General features: G+C 39.4%; 1 protein-coding gene across 1 annotated transcript in view; it reads right to left on the bottom strand.

Annotated features, from left to right (window-relative positions):
* Pcsk2 (proprotein convertase subtilisin/kexin type 2) overlaps positions 1-17,844 on the bottom strand; it is a 273,006-nt gene extending 255,162 nt beyond the window's left edge. The window contains exon 1 of the mRNA XM_015476507.2: positions 17,266-17,844. Within this exon, the coding sequence (XP_015331993.1) occupies positions 17,266-17,442 (177 nt within the window). The 5' untranslated portion in view covers positions 17,443-17,844. The remainder of the gene's footprint in view (positions 1-17,265) is intronic.
* Between the last annotated feature and the right edge of the window lie 603 nt (positions 17,845-18,447).

Raw genomic sequence — 18,447 nt, 5'->3', positions numbered from 1 at the left:
GGGAGGGAGGGAGGGAGGGAGACAGGAGCCAGCAAGAAGGATGAAGCTGAGTATGAAGGGGCCATTGCTCATGCTCCAGTGGTGAGGTGCCTAAAGGACTTCTCAAAACATCCTTGTGCATATTTTAAAGTTGTTTGTGTTGTGCAACGTAAATCTCCTTTTTGCACCCTTGACATCATCAGTATAATACATTCTGTCACAAATGCCTTGGTTGAGTGGTAAGGACTTTGTTGGTGTGGGAAAATCAAGGTAGTGGTTGAAGAATGGAGATTGTATGTTGGGAATTTGTAATTTGTTACCTGGAAAGTTGGTGGAAGCAGGAAACTGGATTCAGAAGTGAAATGAGGATCTATCTCCCATCCTCAGAATTTGTAGGAATATCGGAAAGGGCTTAGGAGTGTGTGTGTGTGTGTGTGTGAGAGAGAGAGAGAGAGAGGGAGAGAGAGAGAGAGAGAGAGAGAGAGAGAGAGAGAGAGAGAGAGAGAAAGATACTGTGGATTGAATGCATGGCTTCATGCATGCTAGACAAGCACTCTGCCACTAAGCTACATATAGCCCCAACCCATGGGCTCGGGATTTCTACAGGGATTTTATAAAGGTCTTTGTGGACATTACCAAGTATTTCAGGTTGACCCCTGGGTCATACAGATAGGAAAAGTGAGGTTCAGAGAGTTAACTGACTTTGTTATAGTAATACTGCTCTGCCATGTCAGAGGAGGGTCAAAACTTCATGGCTTTTGAGGAAGTCTAACCTAGATCAAGTTCATGGAGGGAAAGAACTGGATGTTCAGAGTCCATATATATTTCACTTCTTTTGTAGTAATTTTCTTATTTTTGAAATAATTTTGGACTTGCAAAAAATTTGCCTAAATTGTGCAAAGAACACTTAGAGACATGTCACCCAGTCTCTAGTTGTTAACATTTTACTAAATTTTCTGTATAATTTTTCTAAATGTACATTTTAATTTTGTGAAGTCATTTGAGAGCAAGTTATAGGTGGTGTGTGTGTTTCCTAAGAACAAAAAATTACAAGTACCAAAATCATAAACTCAACATTGATATCATATTATTTTATGACTTACAAACATCATCAATATATTGCTAATGGTCTTCATAATATCTTATTTTTCTTCTTTTTTTGTGGTGTTGGGGATTGAACCCAGGGCTTTGTATATGCAAGGCAAGTACTCTACCAACTGAGCTATATCTCCAGTCCCATAACATTTTCTTTGAAAAAAAAATTGGCCCAAAGTTCAATCCAGGATCATATGTGGCATGTAGTTGTCAAATCTCTTTCTCTTTTAATCTGAATGAGTCCTTTAGTCTGCCTGCTTTTGTCTTTTGTGTCCTTGATACTTTTGAAGAGTATAGGCCAGTTACTTTATATAATGTCCCTCAAGTGGTCCGCTGTTTTCTCATCATAAGTTGAAGTCCTGTGTTCTGGCAGGGATATTACACATGCTGTGTTGTTGTGTGATTCTCATGCAATGTGCTGTCTTTTCAATGTAGCTACTCCAAGTTCAGACTCACAGTTCTTAGTCTCATGTACTGACAGTGAACTTCCATTCCACACAATGGTTTGACTAGAATGACCTCCTAGAATGACAACCACACAAAACACAATTGTGGGCCCACTCAGTGCCCCTTGCTCATATATTTCTGAGCATCCAAGTATGAAGATGCTGAATAGCTAAAAACTATAATCTATTTCAGGGACTCTAATTATTCAAACATGAATCAACTCATTGGTAATGGAATATAAAGTATGGCTCTTCTATTTGTTTATTCTTCTTATTATTTTCCTTTTCATTTTGGAGCAGGGAGTAGCTATATAGTGGAAAGGAAAATAGGGATGAGTAACTGGATATTTTGAATAAATCCAAGGACTCCTAGACTATAAAAGGATATAATAATTGAAATTACTCAACAAGAAGCCATTCCATTCTCATCAGAGTAGTATATGGATGCACAGAAATCATATGCTATCTCATAAAACTCAATCAATGAGAAACAGTGCAACATAATTCCCCACAGAAGGCAAAGCCCCATTATTTAGACGAATAAAGTAAATACAATTTCACTAGAGGAGTGGAAGTTTTGACAGCTTCTCTAAACAGGAGCCTTTTATGTAGCAGAGGAGCCTGATAGTCCATGAGCCTTCAGCTCCTCTTCTGACAGCAGGAGGCTGTAGGAGAAAGGTTGGTTGGAGAAGCTCCTTTGCATGTAGAAGTAGAGATCAATTGCTAAGAGCCTTGTACATCCCAATTCATAAAATAGGTATTTTTAAAAGCTGGATGGAGGCATCAGGTGAAGTCTTGTTCAACTAACCTATGGAACTAATAGTATATTTTGCACATAAACTTGAATATGCCATATTTCAGAAACCATTTTTTCTCTCCTTTTTCATTTTTCTTTTTTTGGTTCTTTCTAGTTATACATGACAGAATCCATTTTGATTTAATTATACAAATGTGGACTATATCTTATAATTAGGATGAACTCATTTTTTTCAATGTGGCTCATTTTCATAGGACTCAACAAAAACTTGTTAATAGAATAAGAACATGTGGTTGGATGTTTTCCCCAAATTATCAGATTTGTTAGGAACTGTGTGGAATGGAAACTGGAAGAGAGAGTGGAAAACCATTGGCCCAACACTTGGGGTGCCTGGCTTCAGACCCGCCTTGCCCACTTTGAAGTCACTTCTAATCATTTATCCTCCATGATAACACTCAACTCTTCCTGTGATTCCAGGAACCACTCGGACCTATAACCAGGAGCACGGCAGTACAAAACAGCAGGGTTATCCATGTGGGATTCAAACTATGATTTACCCTGAGGAACAGAACAATTGATTTTTATCAAGTCTAGAATGACAACCAGATAATGAGGCAGATAGAGGGAACCCGATTCAACCTCCTTCACAAGACTTTCCTTCCCAGCCTCAGGAAAAAATTCAAGGGAAATTTAAGAACAAATATTATTTCTTTGGAGTATCAGGGAACAATCTTTCAGGTAGTCTGAGATTACAGAGATACACTAATGTCCTTTTTTTGGGGGGGCTTTTAAGTTAGGGCGCATGTTGTAGATTCATATAATTATATGTTGGAGGAAGAAATAAGGTGCATTTATGGTCTTAACTTAACTACACTTGTGGATAGAATTGAATGTTTCCACTAGCCATTCTTTGAGGCTTTAAGGACAATAATTAATCATGCCATTACTACCATTGATGTTATCAGCTGGTGGCAATGGGGTCAAATATACATAATCTGACTTCCTAGTACCATCATCTTAAAGGGGATAGTGTTATCTGCAGCCAGGACATGAGTTATTCCATAGGACAAAGGAACCAGGCTGAGTTCTAAGTCCCCCACCAATTCTCTCTTAGCTCAACTAATTATCCTAGGAGTTCATGTGTGTGGACACTGCCTCTCTCTACCTACCTATGAAATCCAAATTCCTCAGCTTGGTGTGGGTAACCTCTTATGAGGTGGCCTCTGTCTACCTCTTCAGTCTCATGTCTTGGCATTTATCCAGACGAAACTACTTGCATTCCTAGAATCCTGGGTACTTTGTTGTATATGCCATGCTTTCCTCTATGAGCACCTTTCCTTTTAACCTGTCGAAGTTATAAGCATCAATGTAAATTCACCTGATCTAAACATTGCCTGCTTGGTGAAGTCTTCCCTTCTATCTACAGTCATTGCCTCATATGAACTATATCTTAAATCTATCACAAAACTTGCCAGTTTTCTACTTATTTATAAAATAACTCCCACTCATCTGTGATTCCTTGAGTCAGGACCTGTATTTTATCTAACTTTATGTCTTCTCTGTTGCAGATGATGTTGATACCCTGCCTACATTTCTTTGGCCCACCCTGGAGATCACCAATAGACAGTACATGTATTATCTTAGTTCATGCATCTCTCTATCTTGTGGGCTTGTGGGTGTTCTCTGGCTATGGAAGCATGTTTAATCTACTTGAAAAAGCCAGAAATACCAAAACTTTGAAGTTTCCAAGGAGCAATCTTCAATTAAGGAGAAATGGTACTGATGGTTACATCTCCCAATTTCTTCATCTTTTGATGGGATAACTAAGACATGCTGTGCCCATCAGAACATCCTATAGTAATGGTCATAATTTTCTTCATATCTCCCTGAATCCATTTCCTTTGGTTAGTCCCTTTCCATCCTGACTCTGAACTTGATAATGACCTTGTAGCTTGCTTTGGCCAATGGGACTTAGTAAATATTACATAAGCAAAGGCCTAAAAAAGATTTTTCCATTGGGACTCCATCTCTCCATGATAATAGTGAGAAATTTCTTAGACAAACAATATTGCATCCTGGTTGTCTACTTGCTCCCAAACCTGTGTCTCAGTGATTGACATCACACTTGCTTGCTAAATGTACCCACTATGAGTTGGTTCAGTGAACTGAACTTCAATCCTTTCTATAGGTGGGGCAGAATGACTTGTTGACTTCATACTTGTTGACTTCATGTTGGTTTGAGATTCCCACAATACTTCTTTGGTCCTGTCTCCTTTCCAATTAATGGCCATGTTGATTTATTTCTGCTTCATCCGCTAGCTCCAAATTTGGGTTCATTCCAACCTCATTGAAGATGCAACTCTCCAATGTTCTCTTAGGTCTGATTCTGTCCCTCTCTTTTGTCCTAAAGTGCTACTCTTGGACTTCAAGAGATCATAAATGGTTTTTTCTCATCCTTCCCCCTACATCTTGGGCTCTGAAAGGTTTCTCTTGGTCTCCCTTTCTTGTCTGACAGTACCTAGAAACATAATCAGCAAGAATCAGCTAGAATTGATATTCTTGTGTTAAAACTTCTTCCATCATTGAAGAGAATTGGTAGCTACCTAATGAAATTGAAATTATTTTCCCTTGTGGAAATGGAGAAAAATCTAAGGTCAAAGAAAGACAGGATTTGTGGATCACTTTATTCTCTTGTTATTGGATTTTTAATTAACCATTAAGTCACAAAACGTTCAGTTATTAAGGGTAATTAATTAATGAAAGCCATTTAACACAGGCACAGACTAGAATACTCATATATCGTTTTCTAGTATGCTTGGTATCCCCTAAAGCAGCATCTCATGACACACCTGTGTTTCGTATTTTGAGCATTAAATGACATTGCTAAACCTTTCAATATTTTTCTATTCATTCATTTTGACACTTATTGAATGCTTACAAAGCTATACAATACGTTACTAACTAAAGAAGTAGTAAAAGAAATATAATTACTATTCTATCTTTAGCATGAATCCAATATGTTGTTAATATGGAATTCCTGAAGTCTATGAGCAGCTTTGTTTGGAAAATGGAAATTCATAAAAATTATATGGACAAAATGGTGAAAAGCAGAGCAGAAAGACCCAAAATAAATTTATATGGTCAAACCAAGGTGATTTATGATGTTAATTGCCCATAGGGATCTCACTTGATCCAGTTTACTATCTCATCCAGTCTGGAAAAGCTGGTTCAAGGTTCCTAAACCATGCATTGCATAAAGCACAGGCCATAAGCAAATGGAATTCAAGTATCTAAGAGTGTAAACACAGTGTTTGATCTCCTTTTCCTCATGTGTAAAATGAAGGGTTAAATTAATGTCTTTCTAGGATCTCTTCCTGTGCTGACAGGCTGTAATTCCACAATTGCAGTTATTATTTATAAAAATGTAAATGACTGAACAAACCAGCTAGAATAATGCAGATGTTGTTAGCTAGTTATGTCACAATATTTTGGTGGGGTAGCACTCTATGAGTGGTCTGGCAAGTGTTTTAGAAGTCATCATTCATAAAAACCATCACAACCGCATCAAGTTACTGTATTGCTAATTTTCTTCTTGCCTCTCCTTTTACCAGTACATTTCTTGAAGAAATTTTCGACATTTGATACCTCTATTTGCTGCTTCCTTTCACAACTGGGCTTCCTTTTAGGGGCAGATGCTTTAACTTTCCTGCTCAGATCCCTGGGCCTTACCATTTAATGCATGTCAACTATTTCCTCTTGATGGAATTTTTTCTGGATAGCCAAATTCTGCTCTCTCTGAGCATATGCAAGGCCAAAATCCTGGAGAGTTAACCCCAATCTGGAGTAACTATTAATCATCCATCAGTGTCCAAATGAAACTGGCATATGAATGCTCAACATCCTTACTCTTAGGATGCGTAACTCTGAGGTACATGTGACTGAGCCAGTGTTCTACAGTGAGAACTTGCTCTATAATACATACGCTATGCCTGTTTCCTTTTGCAGTCTCAGTTCTCCACTCCTGTGTTAGTATTTTCTAGAATTATCCCTTGAATAAACTACTTGCATTTAAGTCTTTGTCCCAGTGCCTACTCCAGGGGATCCAAACTAGCATACTCCTCTTCTTCCAATGTGCTAAGGCAACTCCTCCAATTTCAACAATGACTTACTCTCCAAAACCAGTGCCCATGATTGGCCCCATCCTTTCTTTCCTAGCTCTCTCCCCTCTCCCTTTCACAGCCCTGCAGGCACTCCATTCTACTTCTGTATCTAATAGTTCAAGTTCTGTTTCCTCTCTTGCTACTCCTTTCCCCCTCATGTCCGAAATTCTCTGACATTTTGTCCTAGGACCTTTTCCCTTTTTTATCAGCAATCTTCCTTGGCAGCACTGTTTATTGCTGAGATATAGATAAGGTGTGTGAGTGGGAATCCTTGGGCATTTGTCTTTCAAGAATGAAGACCTTGTCTCTTTTTCCACTTTGTTGACCTATGTCCATGAACCTTATCCCTATATTTACCCCACTCACCAACCATAGCTTCTCCTGTTCAGCTCACTTACTGTTATTTCCAATTCGCCTTCTATTTCATTGATATTCCATTTTTGAATACTCCATTTATCTTCCACCCTCACCCCAATGGGATGTTACTTAAGAAAAGGACTCATTTGTTGCTACAATAAATCCATTCTCTCCCAGTTGGCTTCTAGTCCTACCCAGAATTCACTATTTTTCTTGTGTTAGCTCTCTCTCCCATTCTCATTGGCAAATCTTATCTCCCTTGAAGCCCTATCCAGTCTTCCTTCACCCTAAATATTAATTTTGCTTCTTAAGCCTTTGAAATAAATATGACTCCTAAGTGGATGTTAACATCTTATCTTCCTCTGGGACCTACAAATAGAACTTTATTAGGCCATGTTCTGTCATTAATCTCAAATGGAGGAGAGTTCCTTTTTTGTGATTAGACTATTCCCTTTACTTTTCAATAAACCCAAAAAAAAAAAAAAAGATAACTTTTGGGATTGAAGAAATTCTTCCAAGAGGATTTGTGATAAAATTAGAAGCAATTTTAAGTAAGCATGAATATCAGTAATACTATGAATTATGGCTCTAAGTACAAGGTAATGTTTATATTTAGCATGATGCAAAATATATCTAACAAACATTAGGATGAGGGAGACTGAAGGTGAGGAAAAGGGCTAGCATGCAAATTTTCACAGTTTGCAACACAGTGAGGCCATAATTCACTAAATTTAAAATATGCAATTAAATAATTAAACATGTGATTAAATAAATATAATTATCTCTATGCAACATATACACAAACACACACACACTAAAATCACAAACTCCTAAATACACACACAACATGTTTTCCTTAGTTTTAGAGAGGTATGTTAAGAATTTTTGTATAGCAAATTTATTTGATGCTAAACAGTTTAGTTTTTCACTCATTTCCTCTCCCATTAAACTCTATAATAATTAAATAATTGAAAACTTAAATAGAAGATATGATGTGATCCCATTTCTATAAAACAATTTGCCTATCTTTGTTCTCTCTATATGTATTCACACAAAGATATCTGCAAGAAATCATGAAATGCTGGTAATTGTTATTTCTGAACAATGGAATTTAGAATAACTATAAGAAATGCTTTTCTCCAGTGCTTGTTTGTATTACTAGGTACTTTTAAAAATAATGAAATCAGGAGAAGAAGTGGGTATTCATGAAAGTCAATGTCAAATATAAAGTCATAAATAAAGAGAAACCCTGCCTTTTACAGATTTCTTCCTGCTTTTGTCAATTTTTAAAATTAGTATCCTGTAAGATTCTCATTTGCTCTATGTCAGAAAATTGAGTTTGTGTCATTATTGCACATACAATGGAAGAGTTTGTTATATTCACCAGAAAATCTCAACACATCATAACACTATCCAAAAAGTTACATTCAGAATAGCTCTAGGGTCAGATAGTTTGTCATGGTAGTTTAGCTCTTCTGATCTATGCCTCATGTAGAAACCATCCATTAATACACAACTATTACATTCAGAACTGCAGTGTTAACTTCAGCCAGGTATGAACTTTAGCTACATTACCAAGTCCATCTCAACAAAATATATTTCAATTCATCAGTCAATAAAATAAAACTGCAACTCCTAATTTTAAACTATCTTCTGATTATCTGGATTTTGAACAATGGTCCCCAAATCCAATAAAGAACTTTTTTTTTCTGAAATGACATTTTCAAGCTTAAATGTAAAATGAAACCACTGCTTTAGTCAGCAGAAAAAGTTTGGACTTCAGATTTTATGTTTTCTTCTCTAAGCCTAACTTCTGGTACAGGTAAATATATGATTATTGGAAACTTAATTACAGCATCACTCTCTGCCATGCTATATCATTCTTACTATATCTATAAAGACCTTTTGAAATAGAAGCTGATTTTAGATACTTGTTCAGTTGAGGAAAAAGCAGTGTAATCTCCCCCCCCTTTTAAATTTTGATCATGTTTTAAATGCAGACTTCATTTTCTTTGCTGAAAAAGCTCATTCTTTCTACTACTGATTATTGGGAATTTTAGGGAAACACAGAAATATGCAGTACCCACTTTCTGATTGCCACTTGCTTCTACTTCCTAGCTGAACTGTTGCCTATAGAGAAATGAATCCTATAGAGATAGTTTCTTAAAGCATAGTTCATCTAGCACATTCTCTCTGAACCTATGGCCAAATCACTATCTTGTGATCCAAATATACTCACCAGTCAGGAAATGCATACTAAGCATTCATTATGAATAGGGCATATTGGCTACCAGTAGAAGGGACAGAGTAGCAAAAGGGTTTTATATTCCTTATGGAGAAGAAAAATTAAAAATACTTTGAACGTTGGTTAACAACATGAGATAAAAATATAAGAGTGTTCACAAGTCTTATAAAGATTATTTTGATTGTGATTTGGCTTGGTTTAGTTGAAAGATTTAGAGATTCACTACAGCAAGATGAGAAAAGTGGTGTTTATTGACAGCATATTAGTTTGGGTAAGGATGGTACTATAAAGATAAACCTCCAAATCACATTTCCTTAATGTAATAGCAGTTTATTTCTCACTTATCAAAGGCCTTCTGAGTCAGGAATCAGGGATCTAGACTCCTTTCATTTGACATTTGGCTTCCAGAGTTGCTGTTCTCAACCATATCAAGCCTCAGAAGAAAGAAAACACAGAGAATCAGTTGATAAGGAATATTTATACATTGTGCATGAAAGGCTGCTTACATAACCTAGCCTAGAACTGTCCGTCATATGTTTACAATTACCACAGAGCAGGATGAGAAATGTGGTCTTTTACAGCCCATAAGGAAGGGGAAGCAAGTATGGTGATTAGGGCTTTAGCCACTATCACAGGTGTCTTTTTGCTGGAAAGTGGAACTGGAAAGCCATTAATAGCTTAGATGAATACTTGAATATCCCAAGTCCTATACAGGCTCTCTCATGGTAACTGTAGTCTCCTCTCTACAGCTACTAGTTGGTCAAATTTTCTAACAAAGCCAGTACATTGGTTGCAACAATTACCCATGGTCTTTAGTGAATTAAATGTACTTGATTATTTGGTAAGGTTACTTAATGGACTGTGATTAGCTCATAGATGAATTGTCATTGGTCCAGGGGCCTTTTCTTCCCCTAATCCATTGTCGTTTTTGCAAAAGGAAAAGCCACAACTACTTCTATGTGTAAAAGAACATTATCAGGCTACCATCTTGTTATTAACTACTATATTTAACTACTTTAGTTAAATAAAAAATAACTACAAAAATAAGTATTTTATTCTGTGCGTTCAACACTGTTCAGATCTTACATACACTATTTTATTTATTTTTCACAATTACCATTTCTTTAATTGTCTTTTAAAACAAAATTTTTGAGACAGGCTGTCTCTATGTTGCCTAGGCTGGCCTCCAACTCCTGCACTCAAGTGATTCTCCTGCCTTAGCCTCCCAAGTAACTGGGACTACAGGTGTATGATACCATGCCTGGTAACAACCATCTTTTATTAATTATTTGCAGAAGGCAACAAACTTTTGAGTGAAGTTTCTAATGCTATCTAACAAAGACAGTACATTGGTTGCAACAATTACCATGGTCTTTAGTGAATTAAATGTCTAACTTAAAATACCATTTTCTTTACCTTTCAACATTGCTATTTCTGGTTTCCTTCAGTCACAAGAGATCCATTGGATATAGTGAGTATTGTAATAGTTCTGACTAGTGTCAGGGGAAAAAGGAACAGATTATATTTAACTAAAGTTTCACATGGACTGAGAATGCTCTGGTCTGGGTCAACTAGAGAGGAATTGAGGGAAAGCTTAAACTTGATCTAAGACATAATATGTTAAATTTGGTTTGAAAAAGAATTAATGGTAACCATGCCTAGTGAAGTAAGGTGGATATTTTCTCTTGCCTACCATGCTACTAGATCTTATAGGTTTAGAACTGTTCTTTAAGGGCTTTGTAGATAGGAATCTTTTTGGAAATATGTAGGCTCAAGTCTATGTCCTGTTTTTCACTTCTTCCCCATCCCCCGACAATGCCAATCTTAACCTAGGGAAAAAAAATGGGATAAGAGATGAGGGGATACTTCTAGGAAACACTTCTTTTGAATGACAATTGACTGACCAATATAGTGAGAGTAAAATTATATAATCCAGATCCAGTATTGTTAGAATGTTAAGGTACCATTAAATGGGTAGAAGTAGATATTCTGAACATGTAAATCCGACAAAATTTCATATCCATAATAGGCAAATAAATCTTACAAATAAAAAAAGATGGAAAGCCCAGAAGAAAAATACATACAATAAAAAAGATGGAAAGCCCCAAAGAAAAAATATTCAGGGCAAAAGACCTGAACAAATACTATACAGGAGAGTACATACAAATCACCAATGGGCCTATGATAAGGAATTCCACTTTAAAGGTCATAAGGGAAATTTCAATCAAAATCATAATGAGACACTACTGCATACCCAATAGAATGGCTTACAGAAAATAAATAAAATATTAAATGTTGATGAGAATGTGGAGCAACTGGAACTCTCAAGTACTTGTAGTGGGATTATAAATTGGCATAGTGACTTTGAGAAACTGTGTGGCTGTCTAGAGTAACAAAAAATCTGAGATGGCCCCAAGATTTCTGCTCTCTGGTGTACATGCCCTGGGTAATCACCTCCCTTGTGTGTGGGCAGTCTAGTCTGTAAATCTGATGGGTTTCATTCTTCTGAGTAGATTACTCAAAGGTAAAGGGATTTGTCAAGGTAATTAGGGTTCCAAATCACTTGATTTTTTAATCAATCAAAAGAATCAGAGGAAGAGGAGAAATTATCCTGGTGGTTCTGACTTAATCAGGTTAAACTGAAAAAGGAATTGGCTCCTCCCAAAGGAAGAGACTGGAAGGGCAAGAGTGTGTGAGTGGTTATTGAGGAAGGTATGTTAAGCTCATGAAGGTGGTTTCCAGGAGCTGCAAGTGGTCCTGGCTCAGCAACCAGTAAGAAAGTGAAGACTTCAGGTCTAAAACCACAAGGAATGAAATACTTCTAAAACCCTGAATATGCTTGGAAATGGATTGTTTCCTTGTCATGTCTAGATGAGGACACAGCAGGCTGATGATGTGTCAGGACTTGGCAGAATCCTCATCTGAAATGCACCAGATTTCTTGCCAATGTTAGCTGCAAAATAGCAAATCCGTGTGGTTATAGGCCACTCAGTTCTAGTGATTTGTTCTGTAGCAGTAGAAAACCAATGAAATCTCCTAAAGCCAAATGTATGCATACTCAGCAATTCCCTTCCTAGGAATCCCCAAAAGAAGGTGCACGCACATTCATTCACCAAATACATATACAGTCATCCTTTGTTATCTGACAGGGATTGGTTTCAGGATGGCATCATATAAAATGGTATAAATTTGCAATACAATCCACACACATTTTTCCTTATGTACTATAAGTCTCCTCTAATTACTTACAATACCTAATACAATGTAAATGCGATGTAACAGTCATTATTCTGTATTATTTAGGGAATAATGACAGAAAAAAGCCTGTATATGTTCAGTACAGACACAATATTTTTTCAAATATTTCCTGATATTTGAAAATATTTGGTTGAATTTTTGGATATAAAACTGTCTGGATATGAATGGCTAACGTACTTTGATATCCACCCAAGCAATATTTATAGTAGCCAAAACGGTATCAGTCTGCTCAGAGGCATGGTAAAGGAACAATCCACTTCTGAGCATATTCAGGTTTTTAGAAGAATTTCATTCCTTACAGTTTTAGATATAAAGTCTTCATTTTCTTGTTGGTTGCTGTGCAGGGACCACTTGCAGCTCCTGGAAGCCACCTTTGTGTTCTCACAGCATAGCTTCCTATAGCTATTATATTTATAATAGCCAAAACCCAAGTGAGCAGGAGGGGCCTTATGGATACTGGTACTATTGTTTCCAGTCTGGGTTTTGATTACACAAGTGTGCTCATTTTGTGAAAATATTAAGCTGCTCTCTTTCCTAAATTTAATTATATTATACATCCATAAAAGTAAAATGATCAGAAATTAATTTTATTACTTGATAGCACAATTATTAGTTGATTATTTTTAGAATTTAAAAATTCTCACATATAAAACTGGTTAGGTGATTTTACCTGTGTAATCACCCCAGCATTAATCCTCTAAAGGCAAAATAGACCATAATAAAACAAAAATTCCTAATCATTTTTTAAACCTTAACTCCTGACTTTTTTTAAACTTAACTCTTAGTTTTTGTCCAATCCTCAGAACATTGCTTCAATAAATAATTTGCTTCTGTTTCAAGGGAATTGGAATTTGTGGTGTATTGAGAATTTAAATTAAAGAATTTAAATTTTGTAATCATGCCTTTGCCATTATTGTAAGCTCACACCCTCAGGTTATATTAATAAAAAAAAATTTACCCTCCACAAACCTTTCAAAAAGTAAGCATAGATATTTTTACTCTATTTTAAAAGGAAAATAAATGTTTGCTAATGGTCTTATAAGAATAAAATCATTAAATAATTGACTAGTACTGTTCTAATATGTCATATATAGGACATTATGCTAGATATTGGGGATAGAAAATTATGTCACTTTTCCTTTTGGAAGATTTATAATCCATGTGAAGAAGTATGTACACATACACTATTTGATAACATAGTTCATATGTTGATATAAAATAAATGGTAAATATTCTAAAAGGTGAAATGGAAAGAAAAGAAAGGGGAAATATCAGAATTATAAAATGGTCCTTAAGGCACAGCTCTTGGTTGTCAGGGTGGCTTCCTGGAGGCAGCATGATATAGAAAAACAATTACTTTCCTTCAAGCAAATTTAATTTTAAATTTGAGCTCTTTTATTTTGCAGCTATGGAAAAAGTCACTTAAAATCTTTAAGATTTATATCTTTAAGATTTTTATCTGAGAATGAGGGTTAATGCCAAAAATTTCTACCACAAGATTTTTGAGGTTCAAATGAGATAATTTAGCAAAGTAGCAGATTCTCTTAGTCTACATTGCTGTCCCTTCATGTGGATGAATAAATGACCATGGAGACTCTTTGGTATCTGACACACTATTGCATGGTTCAGAAGGGAGTTGAGAAGCTTCGAGGGGTCACAGCATGAAAGGAGAAGGACATATGGGAATTTAAAATGCAAAACAGATAACAGAAATCAGCAAAAGCACAGGGTGATATACTGTAAGCAAAATAGGACAGTGGGAAATCTGAAATAATAAAACTGAGAAAGTTTTGTCAAAGGCTGGCAAGCACAGTAATGTGCTGGTTATGGTGAGGACACCAGAAATACAGATAGTATCATCCCTGAATATTTAGCTTTCCAGTGGAAAGTAGCTACACTCATCTTTACACACATGACACAGGACACAAGTGATACTAACTTCTGTCCTGCAGGCTTTACCATTTGGCCCCATAGGAGTTTGGAGAAATCTTATTTTGTTCCATAACATCAGGGAAGATTCAGATTAAGGTGTGAAGCATGGGTAACACATGGATACAAAGGAGGAAAAGAGGGTTTAGTCCAGAAAGGTGTTGTGCAATGCAGTCTAACCTGCAGAAATATCTCATCATAGACTTATTGTTGCTTAAATGTGTATCAAGGCAAAGATCACTGGAATTGTTTAACTGGTACTACCTGAGAGGTTATGGAGAGTTTAGGAGACAGATGATTCCCATTCCTCCCAGATAGAAATTGCAGATTGGAGATTGTGATGCAAAATCAGTGGGCTCCTCTCCAAGGAAGAATAGGGGAGAGAGGCCTTATTATCTGATTTTACCCCCAAACACAACCACCTTGTCATTTTTAAAGTAAATCTACTGAAATGATTCATATTTGATGGGATTGTCTCTACACTTTCTTGCTTGCATTCCATTATCAAAACTGTGAATCCCTCATTAAGCTGTTTGTTCCTATGGAAAAAAATAAAAACCTCTCAGAGAATTAATAAGTTAAGCCATTATCAGTCTCAGCTATACCTAAATGTGATTAGGTTTCCAAGATCAGATATAAGGGCATATTTTCTTTTTCTTCTCTTTTTTCATATTTTTATTGGTGCGTTATAGTTGTACACATTGATGGGGTTTGTTGTTACATATTCATACATGCACACAGCATAACAACATAATTTGGCCATTATCATTCCCCAGAACTTTCCCCCTCCCTCCCTGCCCTCCACTCCTGGTCCTTTTCTGCTAGGGATCTCTCTCTCTCTCTCTCTCTCTCTCTCTCTCTCNGTTTCCAAGATCAGATATAAGGGCATATTTTCTTTTTCTTCTCTTTTTTCATATTTTTATGGTGCGTTAAGTTTACACATGATGGGGTTGTTGTTACATATTCATACATGCACACAGCATAAAACATAATTTGGGCCATTATCATTTCCCCCCAGAATCCCTTTCACCCCCCTCCCCTGCCCCCTTGCCCCTCCCACTCCGTGGTTCCTTTTTCTGCAGTAGCTCTCTCTCTCTCTCTCTCTCTCTCTCTCTCTCTCTCTCTCTCTCTCTCAGTAGATCCACCCTTAAGGGCATATTTTCAAAGAAGGAGGAAAAGGGGAGATAAACCAACTAATAGCAATATCTGCTTGCCCTCGGAAACTGTGCCTGGCAGAGAGAGGGAGCCCCAGGTACATCTGCATCAGCTGCAACCCTTTACACTCAAGAATTAAGGATCCTTTTTCATCACACCCCAAAGCCCACAAACCCTGCAAGCACCTCCCTTGGTTTGCTATGTTACTTAAGGACTCCAATACATAAAGGTTCCCAATAACTGTCAGTTATTAATAATCACTGTTACATCTTATAATGGCGCCTGGGTCCTGGGTCTTGCCAAATTTAGAGAAGGGAGAAAGAAGGGGAATCTGCTTGTTTATGGTGTTGGAAGCGCTCTGGAAACAGCCTCCAGGCCCTGGGCCAGAAGGACAAGGGACTGCTCCCCCGGCTGGCGCCTTCTCGTCCCTGCTCCACCCACGCTTCCCGGGAGCAACAAGTTCTCTTCTGTGAGACCCGCCCGCGCGCCACTGGCAGACCCGGTGCCTCCTCCAAGACCTCTGTCAAATTCTTGCCAAACACACCTGGGGTGAAAATCGCTGCGGGTGCCTACGCCCTACAGAGGCAGGAGAGCCCGCAGCACCTGAAGGAGCCCTGGCTGTGGTTGGGAGAAAGGCGGGAGGCATTAAGAGTCGGGACAGAAGACACGCTTAAGGAGCCCCAGTCCGCGCGGCCCTTCAAGGCAAAAGCATCGACTAAGAGCATCCCCTGCCTTATCTCAGGCGTCTCTCCTCGTGGGATCTGGAGCGAAGAGATAGTGCCTGCAATCTTACTGACCTACACCCACTCCTCTGGTAGCCAAACTGCACCTCTCTGTCCTTTGGGTTCCCCTTGCCCCAGCATATTCCCTCATCCTCACTCCACCCCAACTGGCCGCACTTCCTCTATGGACACCGACACAAATTATTTAGCGGGAAGAGCAAGCCAGTCAGCTCCGGCCCCTGCCCAGAGCTCTCCTCTCTCCTTTCAAAATGGGCACCAGGAGTCCCCTAAGGAGTGCGGAGGCGTCCGAGGCTGGGAGCCTCATCCAGCTTCCTAAACAATTGAACTCTGACAACTTCTGGAAATGGGGATCCCCGCGCTTTCCTGGGAAAGCCAGGCTGGCCGCCCACATATTAGGAGAGGGCACCTCGACTACTCAGAAGGGAATCCCCCTCAAAATCTACTTCTGCTCCACTCCTACATCAGGAGTTGGGAACTAGGAAGCCAAACAGGAGTGCGCTCCGGGGGGTGGGTGGTCGTGGGGGGTGGGTGGAGGGGGTAGGGGGCGACAGTGTGTAAGTTCTGCCCGGATTTTGGAAAGAGACCAGTTCATGGGTTCAAGTCTCCTAGAGTCAGGAAGCTCTTGTTCCCAGAAGGGCAGGGAACGAAGGCACTGGGAGGAAAGTCCTCCAGGCGCAGGGTCAGGGAGCGGCGAGGTAAATTGCAGTGTGCAATCTTTGATCCCTGTCGGTGGGAAACTATTCTTTCTTCGGGAGATGGGGGTGGGGGAGACGTCCCTGGCAAAGCAGCCAACATCAAGCCCAGCTGTTCAGGGCTTCATCTCTTCGTCCCCATGCAATCTCGAGAACTTGGTACCTCGGACAGCAGCCCGGGCGCATGGCATTCTTTGCGATGTGTTATCCTATTTTCACTACCAAGTCAAAGAGCAATAAATTATTTTGATGACCTTACTACTACAGATGAAGGACATTTTAATTACATAACCCGTTAAAAAAATCACCGTAGGCAATGTCGTGTTAAAGAGCCGATGGCAGAATATCTGCATCGCATGAAAAAGAGAGCAAACTTGCAAATCTGCAAGGAGATTGCGCAGGGCTCCTCTCGTTTTGAAACAACATGCGAAATGCATGGGAAATCTTACCTTTCGGACTCCAAAGCCGTGTTCTCCTGCAACTTGGCGAGCTTCTTCCTCTCCCCCTTTATGCAACTCCACAAGAAAATGATTCGTGAAGACTGGTTTCTCGGCAGATGCGAAAACCATGACACAGAAGAGGAGCCCAGCGGCTGCCTTCCACTGGGAGCCACAACCACCCTTCATCCTTCTTTGGGAGTGAAAAGTGGGGTTAGAAGGAGCGCAGGCTGGTGGAGCAGGGGACCCGAAGGGGAAGGTGCAAATAAAAAATAGATATGTAGTTTTTTTTTTTTTGTTGTTGTTGTTTAAAAAAATCTTTGTATGAAGAAAGACTGAATTGGGGCTTGGAAAGCAAATCAGTGTGTGTTCTCCTCCAGCATCGGGCTGGCGGGGAGGCTGTGTAGTCAGGGGGCCCGGCTTGCTGGCAGGGGTGCGAATGTGGGGAGCTGTGTGTACCGGAGAGAAAGAGCGAGTGTATGTCTGTGCTTGATGCTAAATCTGCATTTTCAGCTCCTCCTGGGCTTCAATTCCACTGGGGCTGGAGTCGAGCACCAGCCTGGGTGACGTGCGCCCGACAGCGGCCAATGAAGGCCGGANGAGCTCCCCCATCTCTGCCTGGGCGGCCTCGCACCCAGGAAAATCCCCCCAGCTGTAATCAGGCCGGCGGCGCCGGAGTGATGTCATTGTTTGTGGAAATCTGTAAGGCTCAAGGAAGGGAATTACGGGGTGTACGGCTCATAGAGGCCCCGAGGGGAGCTGGGCACCGGCCTCTCCCTATTCCTGTTCCTTGCTTATTTTCCTCTACAAAAACAACTCTCTTACACACGCACGCACGCACACACACACATACACATGCACGCACGCGCGCGCACACACTCACACAGTCCAGGCGTGCTTGCTTTCCCTTTCCCCAATAACAAAGCAAATGTTAACCTCCTCCCGCCACTTTGGGCAAATCCCAAGGGAGGTTTGCTCCGCTTCCCGACGCCCCTTCCAGGGATGACCCAAGGGGGCAAGAGTGTAGGAACCATCTCTGGGCTGTTTTTGTTCTTCTGTAGGCTCCTGACAGGTCAGGAACTAAGCAGCTGGGAAGCCAGCAGGAGACCCGGCTCTCCCCCGTCCGCGATAGCGATTAGAAGATTCTCCTGCAGGAGTCCGGGCTGCACCCCCAAGATTGCTTTCAGTAGAGAC

The sequence above is a fragment of the Marmota marmota genome, unplaced genomic scaffold, assembly GCF_001458135.2.
Source record: "Marmota marmota marmota unplaced genomic scaffold, marMar, whole genome shotgun sequence".
Taxonomy (NCBI): Eukaryota; Metazoa; Chordata; class Mammalia; order Rodentia; family Sciuridae; genus Marmota; species Marmota marmota.
The sequence above is the reverse complement of the archived record's forward strand: the minus strand, read 5'-3'. Positions and strand labels throughout refer to the sequence as shown.